Source organism: Clavelina lepadiformis, chromosome 3, assembly GCF_947623445.1.
Source record: "Clavelina lepadiformis chromosome 3, kaClaLepa1.1, whole genome shotgun sequence".
In the NCBI taxonomy this organism is placed as follows: domain Eukaryota; kingdom Metazoa; phylum Chordata; class Ascidiacea; order Aplousobranchia; family Clavelinidae; genus Clavelina; species Clavelina lepadiformis.
Genome location: NC_135242.1, coordinates 8,320,146 through 8,338,977, shown reverse-complemented (window position 1 = coordinate 8,338,977; position 18,832 = coordinate 8,320,146). Strand labels below are relative to the sequence as shown.

General features: G+C 34.1%; 3 protein-coding genes across 3 annotated transcripts; 2 read left to right on the top strand and 1 right to left on the bottom strand.

Moving 5' to 3' along the window:
- Positions 1–5: 5 nt before the first annotated feature.
- LOC143449108 (interferon-related developmental regulator 2-like) lies at positions 6–4,907 on the top strand. The gene is made up of 11 exons (XM_076949182.1): positions 6–148; positions 1,043–1,144; positions 1,286–1,376; positions 1,452–1,564; positions 2,132–2,289; positions 2,551–2,780; positions 2,873–2,984; positions 3,268–3,408; positions 3,561–3,689; positions 3,758–3,850; positions 3,978–4,907. The coding sequence occupies exons 1-11, from the start codon at positions 76–78 to the stop codon at positions 4,059–4,061; spliced, it is 1,326 nt and encodes a 441-aa protein (XP_076805297.1). The 5' UTR covers positions 6–75; the 3' UTR covers positions 4,062–4,907.
- A 126-nt stretch (positions 4,908–5,033) lies between these two features.
- LOC143449105 (sodium/mannose cotransporter SLC5A10-like) lies at positions 5,034–10,071 on the top strand. The gene is made up of 13 exons (XM_076949180.1): positions 5,034–5,414; positions 5,507–5,743; positions 5,848–6,019; positions 6,217–6,336; positions 6,465–6,688; positions 6,796–6,904; positions 7,613–7,747; positions 7,837–7,987; positions 8,118–8,286; positions 8,527–8,645; positions 9,361–9,457; positions 9,559–9,769; positions 9,920–10,071. The coding sequence occupies exons 1-13, from the start codon at positions 5,229–5,231 to the stop codon at positions 10,060–10,062; spliced, it is 2,073 nt and encodes a 690-aa protein (XP_076805295.1). The 5' UTR covers positions 5,034–5,228; the 3' UTR covers positions 10,063–10,071.
- A 160-nt stretch (positions 10,072–10,231) lies between these two features.
- On the bottom strand, positions 10,232–17,524 carry LOC143449107 (bifunctional peptidase and (3S)-lysyl hydroxylase Jmjd7-like). The gene is made up of 12 exons (XM_076949181.1): positions 15,811–17,524; positions 15,479–15,687; positions 14,910–15,080; positions 14,549–14,612; positions 14,275–14,397; positions 13,978–14,132; positions 13,495–13,679; positions 13,224–13,263; positions 12,655–12,730; positions 11,677–11,817; positions 11,078–11,164; positions 10,232–10,897 (listed from the first exon to the last, which is right to left on the bottom strand). Exons 1-12 carry the CDS (start codon positions 15,850–15,852, stop codon positions 10,778–10,780), a joined length of 1,413 nt encoding a protein of 470 aa, XP_076805296.1. The 5' UTR covers positions 15,853–17,524; the 3' UTR covers positions 10,232–10,777.
- Positions 17,525–18,832: the final 1,308 nt, after the last annotated feature.

The following is an 18,832-nucleotide window of genomic DNA, read 5'->3' as shown; positions in this document are numbered from 1 at the left end:
CATGTTTGTTAGGCTCGATATTATTTTATATACACACATATATAAAAACTTTCAGTTGTCATAACAACAAATCGTATGCCAAAAAACAGAGTGAAGAAGAGTAAAGGGAGAAGTCCTCGGAATGTGGCGATGGGAGATCTTCTGAAAGGTAGATACAAATAGTGTAATTTCTTTTTGACGCTTACGCTAATTATAAACCATAGTTGAAGTTATGTTTATGTGTTTGAGCTCATAAAAAAGAGCAACCTGATTTTTTACTGGAATGTTGTATAATAAGCAAACAAGGCTAGTTAAGTTGTTTAAATGCCAACATATTGGAATGAATGAAAAACTTTAAATATGTTGCATGCATTTAAACCATAATTTTTGCGTCTGCCTGCACAATATCTCATTCAAAAATGGTTTGCTGCCAACATATAATAAGTAAAAAAAGGCTGTGTGTTTATTTAAACCAAAAATTATGCTTGAACTCAAACAACGCAGACAAACAAGTAAATAACAAATACACGTGGTGAATTAAACATGCAAGGAAAAAATGCACGTGTGTTTGCAACACGTGCAAATAACGGTTATGTTTATTTTCTTCAATCAATTGTATGCAAGAAACTCTTATGCAATTTTCCCACTTTTGTGTCGCAAGTTAAATTTTTTCTCACTTGTTCCGTTGTGAAGTTTTTTCTCAACTGTTCGATCGTGCTATCCCGCTCTTAAATTACAGCCCTGTTCAAAACATCTGTGATTAAAATGTTTGCATCTACTCAGGCTCTGGTGTTTTTGCTTCAATTTACTCAATATTTCTCTTCTAATGTAATACAGTAAACACAAACATGATCGTCTTGATGTGTTACGATTCCTTAATGGCTTAAATCCTATCTGATGTTGGAAAAAGCACTAAACGATTTTTTCAGCCGCTACCATAGTTGTGTAATAAAAATATTTATTTCAACTTTTATAATCCAAAAATGTTATCAGGAAATTTAAATCATGTTCGACTGAAATTGGACTATGGTTAAAATTCTTTCTTTGTTTGAAATGATTATAGCATCAGATTCTGCTCCTCAATCACAAGAAGAGGATAACGTTAGTGAAACAAGCAGTGCTGCAACGTGTGGTAGTGAGGTGTATAATGAGGATAATGCTACTGGTATGTTGTGAATGATGCTTCTACAGATGATATTTGTATTAAGTATAAATAATATTTTAATTTACTGTATATACTGGTAAATATTTTGAAGTTTATTACTTTGTAAATCATGTTGTATCAAAGTATTTTTGCTGAAAACAGAGGATCAAGAAGAAAATACCCCTGTGGAGGGATTAGAAGAGAAACTCAAAGAAGCTATTGATGGCTTGACGGAAAAAAATGTTAAGTACAGGTAGAATTCTCTGCAACTGTCATCGGTAATGGGTTCATAGCCATTGTTTTGTTTTGATCTACTATATTTATATAGGAAAGAGTGTCTTTGCCAAATTCGAAGATGTTTTTTGTCAAGTTGGTTAGCAGATTTCCTTGAAAATTATAAAGAAACTCTCTTGGATGGACTAGAAAAATGTTTACGTAAAGGTATTGGCCAATGAGAGAGTACCTAATCGTTAAAGTGTGACTGAAACAACTTGGTTGGTCAAACAAAACGTACGAATGGTTGCTTCATCATTAGATGGAATTTTTTTTGTTGTACCCAGCCAGGTTTATGCAACCACCATCCTCTCTCCAGTTATGTGGCTGTATGCGACAGATGTATATTTATCTACGTACACATGAAATGCAAAATAACAACAAGTTCAAGTTGACTGTTGCTCACAATTTAAGTTAAACTAAACAAGACAAAGTCGTAAAACTAAATAAGATTTTATACCTGTCTCTTATCGAAACTATATCACATTCCAACAAGGATTTTAAATTTAGACAGAGGACAGTTGGGTTTGTCATATAGAGGACGAAAAAGTGTTTGAGCCTCACTTAAAATTCCCTCGTTTATAAAGTGTTGTAGGAAGACATAATCATACTAACTCAAGTCAGTCATAAGACCATGCCTGCTAATGCCATATAGTATTGTATCTCTTCTGTCTTAAATGTGCAGCTCCTTGGATATCTTTTTATTTTCTCAGTATTTTAGAATTTTGTTTGTAGGTAAGGGTGAAGAACAGGCACTTGCTGCAGAACTGCTTGCTGTCCTGGCAATACAAACTGGTGGGAGTGAAGAAGGGGATAGCATGTTTTCACAGTTCAAGCAATTTTTAAGTACAATAATTTTAGACCAGGCCTCTGCAGTAGTTGCGCGATCAAAGGTAAAATTGAATGTTAATTAGCAAAGTTTAACAATTTCCATGTCAGAGTTTATATTAGCTATTATTAAGCTCTTAGCTTAATACATCATACTGATCATAATATATAGTTGACCAAATGTGTTTTTAAAATCAACTAATATTGAAAATAAAATCTTCTTTGTGTAATTTTAAAAATGTATTACCTTCTGCTATCTAGTGCCGTTAATTTGCCACACATCACACCACTAATACAAATTCTCTATAATTTGTAATATTATACAGTGTTGCCAAGCTCTTGGAATTTTGGCATTCATTGTAGCAGATGATATGGAGGATGTTGTTTCATGCATCCAAACATTTGACACCATTTTCCGTGCTTCATTCTTGAAAGGCGACAAAAGCGTTCCTGTAGTCACATCGTTAGTGTCTGACCTACATAACAATGCATTATCTTCATGGGCCTTACTTTTATCTATATGTCCCTGGTCTAAAGTTAAAGAGATTATCGAAAGGTAAAATGAAAACACTTTGATGAGTTTACCAATAACATATAATTTGTCATTTTTATTTAAAATTGCCATATTTAACATAGCCCTTGTTTTAGTCGCATGACACGGCTTCCAGAATTGCTGACAAGTAGCAATGTCCAGTTAAGGATCACTGCTGGAGAAACAATAGCCCTTATTTATGAAATATACAGAAGTGAAGAGTCGGAGGTGAGTATGCCTAAGTTGTGCAGAAACTGGGCTGTCTTTCCAGTTTTATAAACAAGCTACGTACCAAACATACATCACACAATATGCATTTTATTGCAGAAAATATAACAAAAAATAGGTAAACAAATAAAAATGCAAACAGACAAGCTGAGTAACTGAGACTCAAGTGATCAAGAATCATTTGCTGAGTTTAAGAAATGCTCAGTCCAAGAATAGATGTTTTGATATCATATGAGAAAAGCTTTTGCTGGTTGTTGCTTTATCTTGTAAATCTTATCTATAGCATTTGTTACCTCGCCTTGTCAATAAACGACAATTGGTTGAAGACATGAAAGAACTTGCCACAGACAGTAATAAATACCGTGCAAAAAAGGACAGACGACAGCAACGTTCCAATTTTCGAGATGTTGTACGTTCTGTAGAAGTAAGTTCTTTTTACCTTCTTAACTTAAACAAGCTACATTCAAGTTAAATAGCCAAATGCAAGGAAAGTCACCAGACACCTTTCCATCAACGAACATTTCATAAAAATTTGCAATAGTAATCCAAGGAAAATTCTTTTTTTTTGTGAGGTAGACAGGAATGCAACCAGAAGACCATGTCAAGTTTGGGGCAGAAACTCTGTACATGTACACTTGGACAGCAAAACGACAGTATACTACTATGAAAGACGTACTGGCTACTGGAATGAACTTGCACTTAAAGGTATCGCTTTTCGTAGTTTATGAAACACACAGGAAGTTGTCAAATTGTCAGATTTGTTTTTTTATCAGGAAAATATGTTACTTCGAGAAATATTCCAGCTTGGACCACCTATTACAGACGTCGATAGGTCGACAACCTCACGCGGCTCACATTTTGAAAGGGTATGTTTCACTATCATTGGAATTACAAGTTAAATGCATTTTTTGCTTGTATGTTTGAATCCTTGGTGAATCTATTATCTTCACATTTTTCCATAATAATATTCAAGTTGTGGTGTTTTTTTTGCAGCACCTTTTCAATCAAGCGGTTTTTAAAGCAAGAAGTAAAGCACGCGGGAAGCTTCGGGACAAGAGGACTGCATTCACGAACTGAACACACAGAGATTACATAATTGTTTAATAGTGTTATGGAACTGTTTTAGCTGTTATTTCAAGAACAATTTGCTAAACTTTAAGCATTAATTTTTGTAAAAAAGGGTGATAAAAACGTTATTTTAAATAAATGTTGGGGTATTATGGGTGAATTCCAACTCTATTATAAGCCATCTATGCATTGATATATGAACAGTTGAGCTGTAAATGCAATTTGATGGTACAAGGTTGCAACTTTCAATTTCTTAAAAAATTTATTTGTTGAATTAAAGGGATTCCGCAATTAAGGGTTGTTATTCATCTTTGAACATTTTGGCAAAAACGTTGTGGTGTGCATTTTTAGTGCAGTGTTTTTTTTAAGTTTGGTGTTGACTAGGATCAGACTTTTGAATGTTGTCCATTTTATTAAATGCAACTACTTTAAGTTATTATATTTTATTATATGAGCGTTATTGTGATATATTTTTGTAGTCCTTTTGTGGCTTAAAGTGCGTAGCGGTCATGAATGCCAAACGTTTTTGGATTCAATATCAAACTATTTTTCAGTTGTTTCCAAACTTAAAGATAAACTTCTCCACTGATATTAGAATGCAGCTGTAAAATATTGATGATTCGCTTCGCAAGTGAAGCAACTTGTGGTTGGCGAAATAAGCGATTAATTCTTACAGTTTCTATGGTGATGTGATTTAGTAAATTTCAGATTCTGAGAGTTATTTTGGACACGGATGTTTATTATTAATGAGGTTGTTCGTTTGATGCTGCATTTCACCTTTTACTTGTTCAAAAAATTTTTCTCTACACGGAGATAATGCTGGGAGATAACGAATAAAGTCATTTGTGCACTGTGCCTTGCTTAATAGATTAACAAATATCGTTGTGGATAATGTGAAGAAAAAGTTTTCAAAGTTTGTTATCAACGTTACTGATTAACAAACATTGTAAGCCGGATGCCAACGATGCTGCAAACAAGAATAAGTCAGAACGAACACGTGTTTTGGGAAATTAAAACCTTGTAACTGAAAACGAAGAAGGGCTCAAAAACCGTGTTAATTAAGTGTTCAAATTTTGTCGCCATTTTCTGTAATCAGTCAGATATCAGCAATCGACAAAACGATAACAGTTTCATAATTCCCACTGTATATCTTCCACTAGTAAGGTGCGAACAACGATGTCTGCAAGCTTTTTTTATCAAGCTAGCACCGAAAGTCAGCGTCTTGATGAGACCAGCACAAAAAGCCAAGTCAGTTATGACGTAACGACACAGACAGCACCGAACTCTAAGGGAAATTTGGGAGTAGTTGACATCGTTGTTGTTGCGTTGTATATACTTTTAACTTTAGCAGTAGGAATATGGGTAAGTTTACTTCTTCAGAAAACAGAACATAAGTGGGTTTTGTAAATCCCGAACAGGCACCCTACAACGCGCTTATTTCTCTTATTGAACAGGCGTCGCGAAGAGGAAGTAAAGACAGCATCAAAGGTTACTTCCTTGCTGGACGACACATCGTGTGGATACCGGTCGGGGCATCATTATTTGCGTCAAACATTGGAACTGGACACTTTATTGGATTGGCGGGAACTGGCGCCGCGAGTGGAATCGCAATTGGTGCATTTGAATGGATTGCTCCTTTTAATATTCTTCAATTGGGATGGTTCTTTTTGCCAATCTATTTGGCATGCAAGGTGTCAAAGTTGTTTTTACAAATCGAACTAATTTTTGACATTGTTGAAAATTTCTTCTTTAGGATATTGTATTCGTTTTACAATGTCAAGGACATTTTTCATAGGTTTTTACAATGCCAGAATATTTGCATAAACGCTTTGGCGGAATGCGATTAAGAGTCACACTCTCCGTTATTTCGTTGGCATTATATGTACTGACGAAAATAGCAGTTGACTTATTTGCTGGTGCATTGTTTATACAGCAAGCGTTTAACATTAACCTTTATCTAGCCATAGGTAAGTATTTTTGCTTTTTCATTTCCAATGGCATGATTATGCAGTATACTTTATACCAAAAATAAAAAACACAAACACCGAAGGATATACGATAACGTTGCTTTAATGATTCTTATGATAAAAAAACGTCATTAAATTCTAAGCTAAATCCCCAAAAGAAGAGAAATTCATCTTTAACCAACAAATTTTGATTACAGTAACGCTTCTTGTTGTAACTGCAATCTATACCGTGCTCGGTGGCCTCAAAGCTGTTATATATACAGATGCAATGCAAGCTGTGGTAATGTTGGTCGGAGGAATTTTGCTTATGATACTAGGTACAAAAAAACTCAACTAATTAATGTAGTATAGTTGCTTTAACTGCGGTGCATAAATGCTCTTGAAAGGTTTTTAATTTTTCGACAACTGATCAACATCACAATTCGTGACATTATTTGTGTGTCAGGGTTTGTTCGTGTTGGAGGTTACGACAATCTAAAGGTTCTATACATGGAGGCAAAACCACAAACGACAAAAGACATTCTACTGGCTGGCAATGAAACTACTTGTGGAATACCCAGAGAAGACGCTTTCCATTTGTTCCGCGACCCAATCACTTCTGATCTTCCGTGGCCGGGAATGCTATTTGGAATCTATTTTCTGGGCTCTTGGTACTGGTGCACCGATCAGGTACAACGTTTCACTTTTCTTCTATAACCAAGATCGATCGTATAGCAATAAAATAAAACCATTTTCTTGCACAAGCTGAATGAGTTAATAATTGTTTCAAACACTAGGTGATTGTACAGCGAACACTCGCAGCGAAGAGCCTTCATCATGCCAAAGCTGGGTGCATTATGGCTGGTTTTCTGAAAATAATTCCGATGTACATGATAGTAATGACAGGCAAGACTACAAACAAAAAAACTGTTTATTAAAAATATTTAAAAAGAAAGTAACCTCTAAACATGACCTTAAATTGATTGTCCAGTACAATCTTAAAGTGAGGGGCAAATCCACAAACAAGTTGATCTTATATGAAAGAACACTACTCACTGACTATTCTGGTAAAATACTTTTGAAAAATAAGTCTTGGTTAGGTAATTATAAGCAAAAGAAAATTGCAAAATTGGCCTTAATGGTGACGTAGATAAAGGTTCTTGTGATGTTATAGGTAACTGTAGACAACATTCGCAAACTCATAAATATAGCAATACCTACTCATCTAAACTCTTATGACCTACCCTTTTGACTTCAGTTGACTACATGGCGCAAGGAAAGCAACAGCAACAGCATGCTCTCAACCAACTTGAGTAATCTATGACATAACAAGAGCATTCATGTACGTCACAACGAAGGCCCAAACCTGAGACTTTTTGCGATTTTCTTTTGCCGATAACTGCCTAACCACGACTTATTTTTTTAAATATCTAACCAGAATGTTTAGTTAGGCCTAATAGTGTTCTTTCATATAAGATCAACTTGTTTTTGGACTTGACCCTCACTTTAACTTTTCACTCTAAAATTGTTGTCTTTAGCGGAACTTTCGTCATTATTTCTAGTATTTATTAAATTGATTTCGGGTTATTCATTGAAAGAATTTCTTTATATTAGGCATGATAAGCCGTGTGTTGTTTCCCAATGAAGTTGCCTGTACCGATCAGCAGAAATGTGAAAGGATTTGCGGCAACTCGCAAGGCTGTTCAAACATTGCGTATCCAAAGCTTGTATTGGAAATATTACCTAGCGGTACATACAATCTGATCATATACATTTTATTGGTATATGTGGTTAATGGTAATACATTATTGCATGTTCTTCTACCTCTTTCATTTCAGGACTTCGTGGCATCATGGTCGCTGCAATGCTCTCTGCATTAATGAGCTCCTTGACATCCATCTTTAATAGCGCGAGTACAATTTTTACCATTGACATATGGAAATGCATACGCAAACGTGCAACAGAAAAGGAAATGTTGATAGTTGGAAAGTAAATAGGCTGAAAATTTGCTTTATTTTTGGAAATTTTTTTTAACATATGCACATTTCGCATTGACTTACAAAGATTTTATCATATTGCTTTGACGTATCGTACTCGCTTAAGCTTGTTCTTTCTTTAGATTGACAGTTTGTGTTTTGGTGGTGATCAGTATTCTATGGATTCCGGTGCTTTTGTCTTCTGCAGGGGGACAATTGTTCATCTATTTGCAGTCCATCCAGTCCGCTTTAGGTCCACCTATATTTGTACTCTATTTATTTGCTGTATCGTGGCCTCGAGTAAACGAGCAGGTTTGGCAAATGAAAAATGGGTTGTTTCATAATAACATTACACCAACTTCCGAAATTAAGTATTTGCTTTGTTTCCTCAGTATAAATTTGTTTGCTTACAAACGTGTGTTTATACTACTCTGATCTACGTTTTTGAGTCTTTAAATCAATTAACTTATTTAATTAGTTTTCGGTAATTTGGAATCCAGTTTTGAGTTTCTCATGTTATTTATGGTTATAACTTACATGTAAATACTTTAGGGTGCATTTTGGGGTCTAATAAGTGGATTTACTGTTGGAGTGATTCGTCTGATACTGGATTTCACATACGAAGCTCCCGGATGTGATGAAGAGGAGACCAGGCCATGGATCGTTCACAGGTATTGATAACACCTATTAACCTGTCCTAAAATTGTAGAGTAATATTAGTGCTGAAATTTTAGGGGCGGAATGATGGAATTGAATTATAACTTTTAGATTGTAAGTAGGTTAAGTATGTGATATAAGTACACTTACTTACTTACTGAGTTATATCAAAGGACCAGTTCTGAAGTTATTCGTTACCTTAAATGACTCGATTTGAATGAATTGTTATGAAATGACAGGAGTTACATTATGATAGATGGCGACAACCAGTTAAAGCTTAAGGTTGCCTATAAAAACGGCTATTTGTCCAACTAATCATAGGCTACTTACCAGAAAAATCTTCAACAAGGCTTATTTTAAAGTGCCTGTATTTAATACCTTAATTGATTATTTTGAGCACGTTTTAAGCCCTTTCTGCTTTTTCACTCTTTCCCGTTCATTAGCGTGCTAATTACAACTGGCATGATTTTTTCGACCCCACCTCACTTTTGACGAAAAATAAAATGATTGATCTCTATAAACGCGTGTAAACGTATTTACGGAGATCAGTGATGTTATTGGCAACCAATTTGACGCTCGCACAATGTGTCGTCAGCAATTTTTATGAAGTTTACGGCATTGACTCGAGTGACAAATAACTTACATTGACTCGAATCAGATAGCGACTTGATTCATGTTACAAAAAATGACTTGGTTGTAAATCTACAAACGTCAATATTGTATCACCAGGGTCAACTACCTGCATGTTTCCCCGATAGTCTTTCTCATTTCGAGCTTTATGACGTTGCTTGTAAGTTATCTGACAAAGCCGCTTCCAGAAAAGCAAGTAAGAAGTCTTGGTGTGTACCGTTTGTAACGAGAGTTGTCAATGTTTATATTTGAGCAAAACCTTACTGTTCAGCTGGGAAAACAAGTTCTATATTCCAGCTTGCCAACGCAACATGGTTTACCAGAAAGGAAAATTGCCCAATGCAAGAAGATGACAACCTAAGTGCACTGTCAGTCCGCCAATCATCCAAGGATGAAGAAAAAATGGGAAGCTCTACTTTCGTCAAAGTTGCTTCCGATGAAAAAGTTGACGTCGTAGACGTGAAGCTTAAAAAAGATGTCCTTTTAACAGCCCCTGACAACGTTGAAGGTTATTTTAAGAAATATTTCAAGAAAACTATGTCGATGCAATAGAACTGAATTAGCATAATCGTAACCATTTTTTCGTGTTTTCCAGTAGCTTCACTGTACGAAGGTATAAAAATGTTTTGTGAACTTTAAAATTTATTGCTTCTTCCAGAAGTAAATTCCAGTGCGGATGATGGAAATATTGCTGTCAAACGTGAAACCAATTCTACCAGGATTCCTTGGGAATACGCAGTGGACGTGTTTGCCATTTTGCTCACTATGATCGTAACGTTCTTATTTGGCTACTATGCTTAAGAATAATTGTAGAACAAAATGCTGGAAACTTGATCGTAAATGCCGCAACACGTTTTGTTCTGAACAGAAATATAGCAAGCAGAAATAACTACACTTGCTTTACTCAAACGAGCCGTGTTTTTATTTTTACAAACTCTTACGATATGATATTAATCAATTGATAGTTCAGTATCATACAATAATTTAATTGTTTTTAATTAATATACTAAAACAAATTGCATGAATAGCATAGTTTTGAAGAAGTCGGTACACACATACTTTGTATCAAAATAGTAGAAAAAAAGCAGCAGACGATTGTAATAGGGTATGTGCACAATTGTAATCTCTCTAAGACAAAGTTACTTGAAGAATATAACAATATTCACACGAAATATTTACAAACAAACATGTAATCTCAGCCTTGCTAATCTCATGGGCAACTGGTTATTTATAGTAGAATGCATTAAACATACAAATTGGATCTGTCAGTAGGTTTCTACTTGAAAAGTTTCAGTAACTAAAAACTATGGCAAAATAAATGTGCATAGTTCAACATCCATGGTTACACAGAAAAAAACAAAGATTTTTTATAGTAGACTCTTTTTTTCAGAAAGGGATTAAAAAGGAAACCATAAAATATGAGCACTAAATAGGCAAAGCACTTTACTTGAACTGCAGTTGACAAAAACTTCTAACCTTACATTAAAACATAAGACTTGTTTTAAAACTCACAAATTTACAATTCTTGTTTCAATCCAGTGAAACGTTTCATGCTTTGGACAAACTCCTTTCCATAAACTTCTACAACATCATCATAGGACAGATCACCTCGTTCAAACAACATTCGAGTGAGTTCCTGTGCATACATTGTAAATTATATAAGCAAATGGCACTGAGCATGCCAAATTAAACTTTTCTGTGATAATGCCTCACACAATAGCATGGCGTTATACGACCGACACAGCGAAATTTGGGACAAACAATAATTATGATGTATGCAAGCCGATACATTTAACGGAATATTCAGATGTTTTACCATTCTATCTTCTTCTTCAATCTCATCCACAGCAACCAGGTACTCATCTAATATTGCATCTGATTCGCCAACAACTGTTTCCAGCAGCTAAAGGAAAACATATACTGTTACTAAAATGAAATTGCGTAGACGAAGTACTAACTAACTTTAAAAACCTAATAACAGTAGCTGGAAACACTTTCGGCAACAACACCTAAACGTGTAAAATGCTTCGTTTGTGTGGCTTCCTTACCATTGTCGATTTAAAGTATAGTATCTGCGATTATAGCAAATAAACAGTTACTATAATTTACTATATATAAGCGCACTTGTTTTAAACAGAGAAAAAATACAAAAATGTCTCTTAGTCTTAGGTTAAAGGTTTTTTATACATCGTCATGCAATTACATAGAACGAAGTTACCCAATTCGTCAATCACAAGCCTTTGGAAACATTTTTTGATATTGACAGGCCAGTGTAAAAATAACTCATGAACTTGAAAAGTTTGAATGCCTCTGAGGCCTGATGTGGAGTAAACAATAACAATTTATGATCATCACAAGCTTGTAAGGAAAGCATTAAATGTTTACTGGTACATATTTTGTATATATCTAAACTACCTTAATATCGTCTCTCAGCATGGCAAAGTCATTTCGGTCAATGACTGCATCTTTGTTGACATCCAGCAAAGTCATAATTTCTTCAGCATATTGGAGTGTTGTGGTCATAATCAATGACTTTAACATTTGAAAATTTGGTTTCTGTAAGATGCAAGTGATATGATAGGTATGATACTATACAGTTTAAGTATATCAGCATAATAGGGTCAAAATAAACTAAAATTATGATTATTACCAAACTGTTAGCATAAAACATACCAGATTACAGAACATTTTTTAAATTCCACTCATTCGATGCATTTTAAATGTATGTATAAAACTGAATGACAATGAAAGATTTCGTTTAATTAACAAAAAAACAATATTGATGTAAAATATTACAAATATGAAGATTATTTATCCATGTTATCAAAGAAAGTAATAACAAAGAATGCTTCATAATTTTTTTCTGTACCATGCATACTGCCTATCAGGTTTAAAAGCATTGGTTTAAAATATTTGCATGTTTATTAATGTATACTACTTACAACAGTAGCCCAAAGCTACCACCTACACATAAATTTATCATTTTCTTGTTATGAGAGTAATTTTTTCTTGTGGTGTACAGTTGAGTAGAAGTGTTAAGTCTGCAGATTTTAATTAAAATTATTGTTAGTTTAATAGCAACAACTGAATAAAATCAAAAACGTTATCCTTTATCGTTTTTATTAATAGCATCAATGAGTTGACCATTGTCCATTTATATTTACACTTTTACAAAGTGCGAAGCTCTTTTTGGATTGTGAAATGTAATTAGATGAGCGAATATTAAGTTTGTGCGTGGTGATAGGTGCTGGCCACTGTAACATAGAAACATTTTTCTGGTTGCATATAATGCTTATGTTTCACTGGCCAATTCAACACATTCTAACAAAACATGCAATTGATTTTAAGATAATCAAATTTTTTAATTTTTCCTCTTTATCTTTAGCCACTTACTAAATTTGACAACCCGCTTTGTAAATCTTCAACGCTCAAGGAAATGTTTCTTTTCACAAATTGGTAAATCACTTTTCTAAATCAGATATTCATAATTAATAAATTACAATTACAATTAATAAATTGTAATTAATTATTATTATTTATCAATGTCGAAATTGGCAAAAAATCGTAAAAGAAGATACGTATTGCATAATTCCGGTGAAATCATTTTTCAAAACTGAAATCTTCCACTTCAATTTACTAACAGTGTTTAAAAGGTGTTTATAAAGAACCCAACAAAAGTGTATCCTTAACATCAAGTTATGTACGGACAAAACTTGCAAGAGTGGCTTTATAGTGACAACAGCTGGGCAGACACAGTTCCCAGTCATTATTGCTTAAAGTAACAGTTTTCTGACCCCTTCTCCAGGAGCTACTATAGGTGCATTCCAGAGTAACTATAAGTGGTACTGTGCTATATCATGTGTAATTGAAGTAAATCATATGCATAGCCTACGTTCCGTACATTAATTATATAATAACAAGCAATAGTGGTGGAAACATAGATACAAAATTGTTTTACTTACAAGATTGATAGCTCAGCAGAATTAGGTAAGCTCAATGTGTCTGAAAAGCAATAAGAAAATTTGATGTAAAATTAATTACCTAAAGATCCAAACACACCGGAAACAAGTTACTTGTGTTAATGTCCATTTTAATGAAACAAAATTAGGGCAACATTATAACATACGTTTATTAATGTCGATACCAGAACTTGTTCATACAAGACTAATTGCTAACAAAAACATTATTGTCATGGAGCAAGTGACTCCCAGATACATGAAGTATCACACTAACTTTTTCCAAATGTATATTGCTCAGTTTTGTCACTAATGTCCAGCTTTTCAAAAATGCATTTATCAAGGGTAATTTTGTGCATTTTCCCACATTTTTCTTCTGATAAATCAACATAACGCCGAGGCAGATGAGTAAACCAAATGTTGACAGCAAGATTATTTCCATGTGAGTTCACCTGGTGATACCTTAATAAAACCAACATTTTGGACGTTTCTTAAGTAATTTTTATATAAAATAAGTAATTTGAAAATCTAACTTTATACAATCATACCGTATTTCTAAATACTGGGCTACTTAGCAGACTGGAAGTGTGGTACAAAATATAGAGTACTATAGGCTTCAATTGTTGTGCTACTATAATCCTATTTATAAACTCAAATAACTTCCTCACAGATAACATTTAGAGAAAAGATACTTCCTCATAGTGTTAATGTAATAGCATTCTCCAAGACCTCAGCTCAATTAAAGTATAATCATTCCTACCAACTAGTTGGAATAAAAAGGCAATCTCCAGCAGTCATGTTCACAACGGCATATTTGGTGTTAGCAAGGGAATGGTACTTCACATAATCAACAGCATCAACATCAACATCCGAATACGAGTTACCAGGATGGTCAATCACATTTCTAATCCAATCCTTAAAATAATCATTATCACTTGTTACTTGGATATGAATCCATACAAACTAAGAACATGGTCAGCTGACTATGCAAGCAATGGCAATAAAAGCTAAGGAAACATGTAGTAACATGATTAGTTACTAATACAGTATATCATACATTATTTAGTTCATGGGTGTTGATAAAAACCAACTGCTTTTTTCCTCTGTACAAACAGTTGACATTGTCAAGGTCATCGTTGTGTAAAACAGACTTTGTACCTCCACTGCTAAACCACATGACCTGAATCCAAGAAAAAGCTGAAGACAGACACTTAGACACACCAAATTAATTGTGTTAGTAAGTTACTTCACAGGGAGCATTTTCAATGAGAGTCATGCAATTAATGGTAAATTATGTTTATAGAAATGGTTTTGAATAAAACCAGACTCACTGCATCTGTCAGCGACTTCATTACTAAACTGCATTGTAGAGGAGCGGGTAATTCAATATCAGGTCTAACAATGAAAAATAATAAGAATTAATGAAATATTGCAACCAAAGTTTGCAAATACAGAAGTGAAGAAACGTAAACCCATTAACATCTTAGCAATTCCTACATTAATTGATGTTGGGCATAATGGCACTCCCTTCAGGTCAAAAGAAACAATACCAGTTATTGGTGCATAGGAGTGTGCAGCAGCATCAACCACACAGCATTCAACCGCAGAAAAAATTCTATCTTACTATAACATAGACTAGAAATTACTTGCTAATAGTCATCGTAGCAATGGTCTGTATCTTAACAGCAATACCTTAAAAATTGAGGAACGCCATTAACCATATAAATGTCTTCGGTAAGATAGTTTTTGATATAATCATGAAATGGGATTTCAAATCCACCAGTTGTCCTGTTTTCTTTCTTCCTATTTTCCACAAAGACAGTTTCGTTTGAACCAGCATGGTCTAGGAAGTAGTCATCGGACCTAAAATTTTAACAAAATTGCATTTGGCCCATGAAAAATTGCAATAAAGGTATTTTTATTTGTCAATATTAAATCAAGTGGTTAATGAGTACAAAATTTCAACGAAGATTATATAATTTTAATAGGACCCATAAGAATTTTCATCCAAAATCAACATACCGATAATTAAACATTTACTTTCACTGCATAATGTTATATTTCTTATGTTTCTTTAAAAAGCAGAGAAGAGATATCTCAAAGACATTTTTCCAGGTTAATACAATAAGCCTTCATAACTTTGGTAAATTAAAATGGCTTAGCCTATGAAAAACATAATTATTTTAAATAAATTCTACTTGCACCAGTTCACACATAAAATAATTATGTGCAACAATTAACCGCAATAAAACATATACTACCATTTGTGAAATGCAGGAGCATCTTGAACAGCACCTTTCATAAGAACCGGTATTGATGGTACCACATATCTATTAAAAAACTCTCGTGGCTGTGGAAAAGCATGCAAAACAGGAAGTTCAAAATATGGTCCGACGGAACCCAAAGGAAGTAAATGGCCAGGATGCGACTGCAGGGCTTCTGCATTGATTTCCTCCACACTTGCAACGATCTATCAGAGGAAACAAGATTAAGTTGCAATATTGTAAAAATGCTACACTCTCTGCAATACTTCAGTTCTACATATATTATATTTCCTCATTTGATAGTAACATAAAAAACAACTTAAGCTTACCAATTTTATGCACAATTGCAAAAGAAGAATTTTAAGTGACATTTTAATATCTGAAGTAAAAACTACCCAGTAAAAAAGTTTCTTGTGCAACAAAGATTGGTTCTAACTTCTATCCTATCCACTTCTGAATAAAACATAATGAGACAATAAGGTCGCACATGCTAGTAGACATGTGGTTATTATAATAGTAATATATTTAAACTTGAATGAAAATAGCTTCCAAACTACGAATACATAAATATTTCCCATGAAAAGTGTAGCACAAGCACTGCTGAGAACTGTCAACATGCACGTCAAATTTTTTCATACATGTGCCAATAAGCAAATAACATGGCAAATTTTGCTGTTTAAATGCTAACTTTAATACTAAACAAACTTTACAGGTTGTCATTGCATGAATACACAAAACTTCACAGGATACAATTGTCATCCAAAATTATTGCATTTTAGTATGCCCTTAAATATACAAAATATAAAATTTGCAAAATGTGTGCTTTTCAGTCTGGTATTTTACCAGTTTTTGGGATGACTTTTATGCAGATGATTATGTAAAAAAACTGTGTCTAAAACTTCTAACTAAATGGTGCAAGGGGAGAGAAAATGATTTTTTCATTTGCAGTGGTTGCAGGCTGCAAAATGAATTGTAGATTTGAGAATAAGTGGTCTAAAATGATAAAAAAGCATTAGAGCATTTGTTTTTTTTCAAAAAGGTAACTTTTTAGGCAACCAATGAACTGAAATATTGTACATCAAAGCAAGAAATGGAATGCGGTTAATGCAGTGCAATAACATAAAATGGTCCAAAGATACCAGTGTGCATTTTTGATTTAGTTAAAATACTTAAAAACGTTAACACAAGAACTGAAAATTGCATTAAATTTTGCTATCCTTTCAAAAAAATTCTGCCACGAATCCGATCTGCTAAAAACGTTCTGACATTTACTATAAAGTTTGTTGTTATTTTCTATCATCATATTAAAAACTTTTGTTAGATATTTTCTATTCCACTAAGTTATTTGTTGACCACATAATATAAGAACCTGAGGACCTAAACCTAAAGAAAGATGAACATCTATACTTTTGTTGGAGCTGTTTCAAATTCAAGATAAAAATGATAGATTACAAATTCAATTAACATTCTGCAGAAATTATTCTTGAATCTTGTAATTCATCATTAAAGCAAATAATCTTGGCTAACGCCTTTGAACAGTAATTGCCTTAGTAAGAATTTCTAAAAGACAATGGTGTGCACTAAAAAAAGGAAAATAGGTTAGTGCATCAAAACAACCTTTTGTAATGTGTAACTGCAACTATTTGTCCAATTTGTAACTGCAAATAGTTATATACAGGTACCTACTCTGCAACCCTGGTGTACATCATCATTTTCTACTGGTTCTACTATCATACTGACCCTTCATTAGAAGATGGAACACACTTTTTAGTACGTTGTCTGAATTGCTTATCGCTGAGTTAAAGTCGCTGTATTAATTATTACACACCATCATACCAAAGTGCGTCCACGTTTATAAGCCAGATGTTGGCATTACAAGTTACTTATTATAGTGAGTTGTAAAGTTTGAACACAGTCAACATCTGCGACAACAGGTTTGTCGCTACTATCTAGAATACAATAGGGGATAAAAATTTTATATTGTTTTATCGCGATGCCTAGGCACGGCGTGAAAAGATAAGCAGGCACTCGCGTTTCAACGGTTGCCATTTGCCTAATAGACTAGCGATGGTTCCTGGGAAAAAAGTATCTAAGTAAACATGACTGCGAGTGTTTGCTTTTAGCGAGTCTCGTCGTTATCAGATTACAAGTCGTTGAGCCAGCCTGCACGTTATGCTCTGTTCGATAGTGTGATGTTGGCTTAATTTAGGCGAGTTGAAAAAAGACAAAAAGCTATTCGTTAACAATTCTTCTTAGCCGTATATAATGAAAGGGATGAAAAGCGAAAATGGCGAAAAATAACAGAAATGACTGAAAGTCTCTACTCATGCTGTTTGTGCTTACTGACCGCGTAAATATTTTTCGAGCTTTTGTAAAAAGAGCAAAGGTTGTATCAAGACAACCGACTATTATAACTCGCATCGTCCAAGAAATTTAGGGTGAACGCAGCTAAGTAAGCTCTGCTAATACAGTACGTTAACCCCTTACGAAGGCAATGCAAACTTTAGGGCTAGAATGCTAGATCAATTTGAATGGGAGTGTTTCTATCATAGCCTAATAAGCCATTGTCCAACCCAAAGAAATTGGTTATATACATTTAAGTAAGCCAAATGTACAATGGTGCACAGATAATTTACGGTCTTATTTTTAAATTAAGTTGTAGCGTCTAAAAACTAAATTTTTCAGATGTCATACTTGCGAAACGCGTCAAATAGTCTCATCCTCGGAACATGTCACAATGGCTATTGTCAGAGTTTGGCAGGGGATATAGGTTTGCTACACACTAAAGCATTTTGAACTGAAAGCAATCTAGTCAGCGTGACAAAAACCGTTTGTAATAGACAAGAAAAAAGCTCTAGCAACCGTCTGCAAGCAAAATGTAAGTGCAAGCCAAGTGAAATAGTTTGTCAGATAACTCGGCATTTTGTGTGGGTACCTCTAACTATCGCTAAAGCTGTTGGTTTACTGGCATTTATTACTGAATTATCGATTAATGATGTTAGTGCTAATTATGATTGTAGATGGTGAAGTCACGATCTCAAGTCATCATACTTCATTGCTAACGTTTGAATTATATATGGTAGGGTGATTAAGCGCTTTGGATAAAAAACGACTCCGCAGGTAGGCGATTAGTTTTACTTAATATTAATTTTGAGCGTATAAACGTCACAGATGACTGGACATGTATTCGTATCGTTTATTTTTCGTCATCCTCAATGGGGGAACGAAAAATAAAATGCTAACCGTTACAACATAGAAACATAACAGTTCAGTTAATCTTCAACATTCGTGTCATACTTCACCCGGACAACGACATCCACATTGTTATATATATCACGTACCGGTATCTTA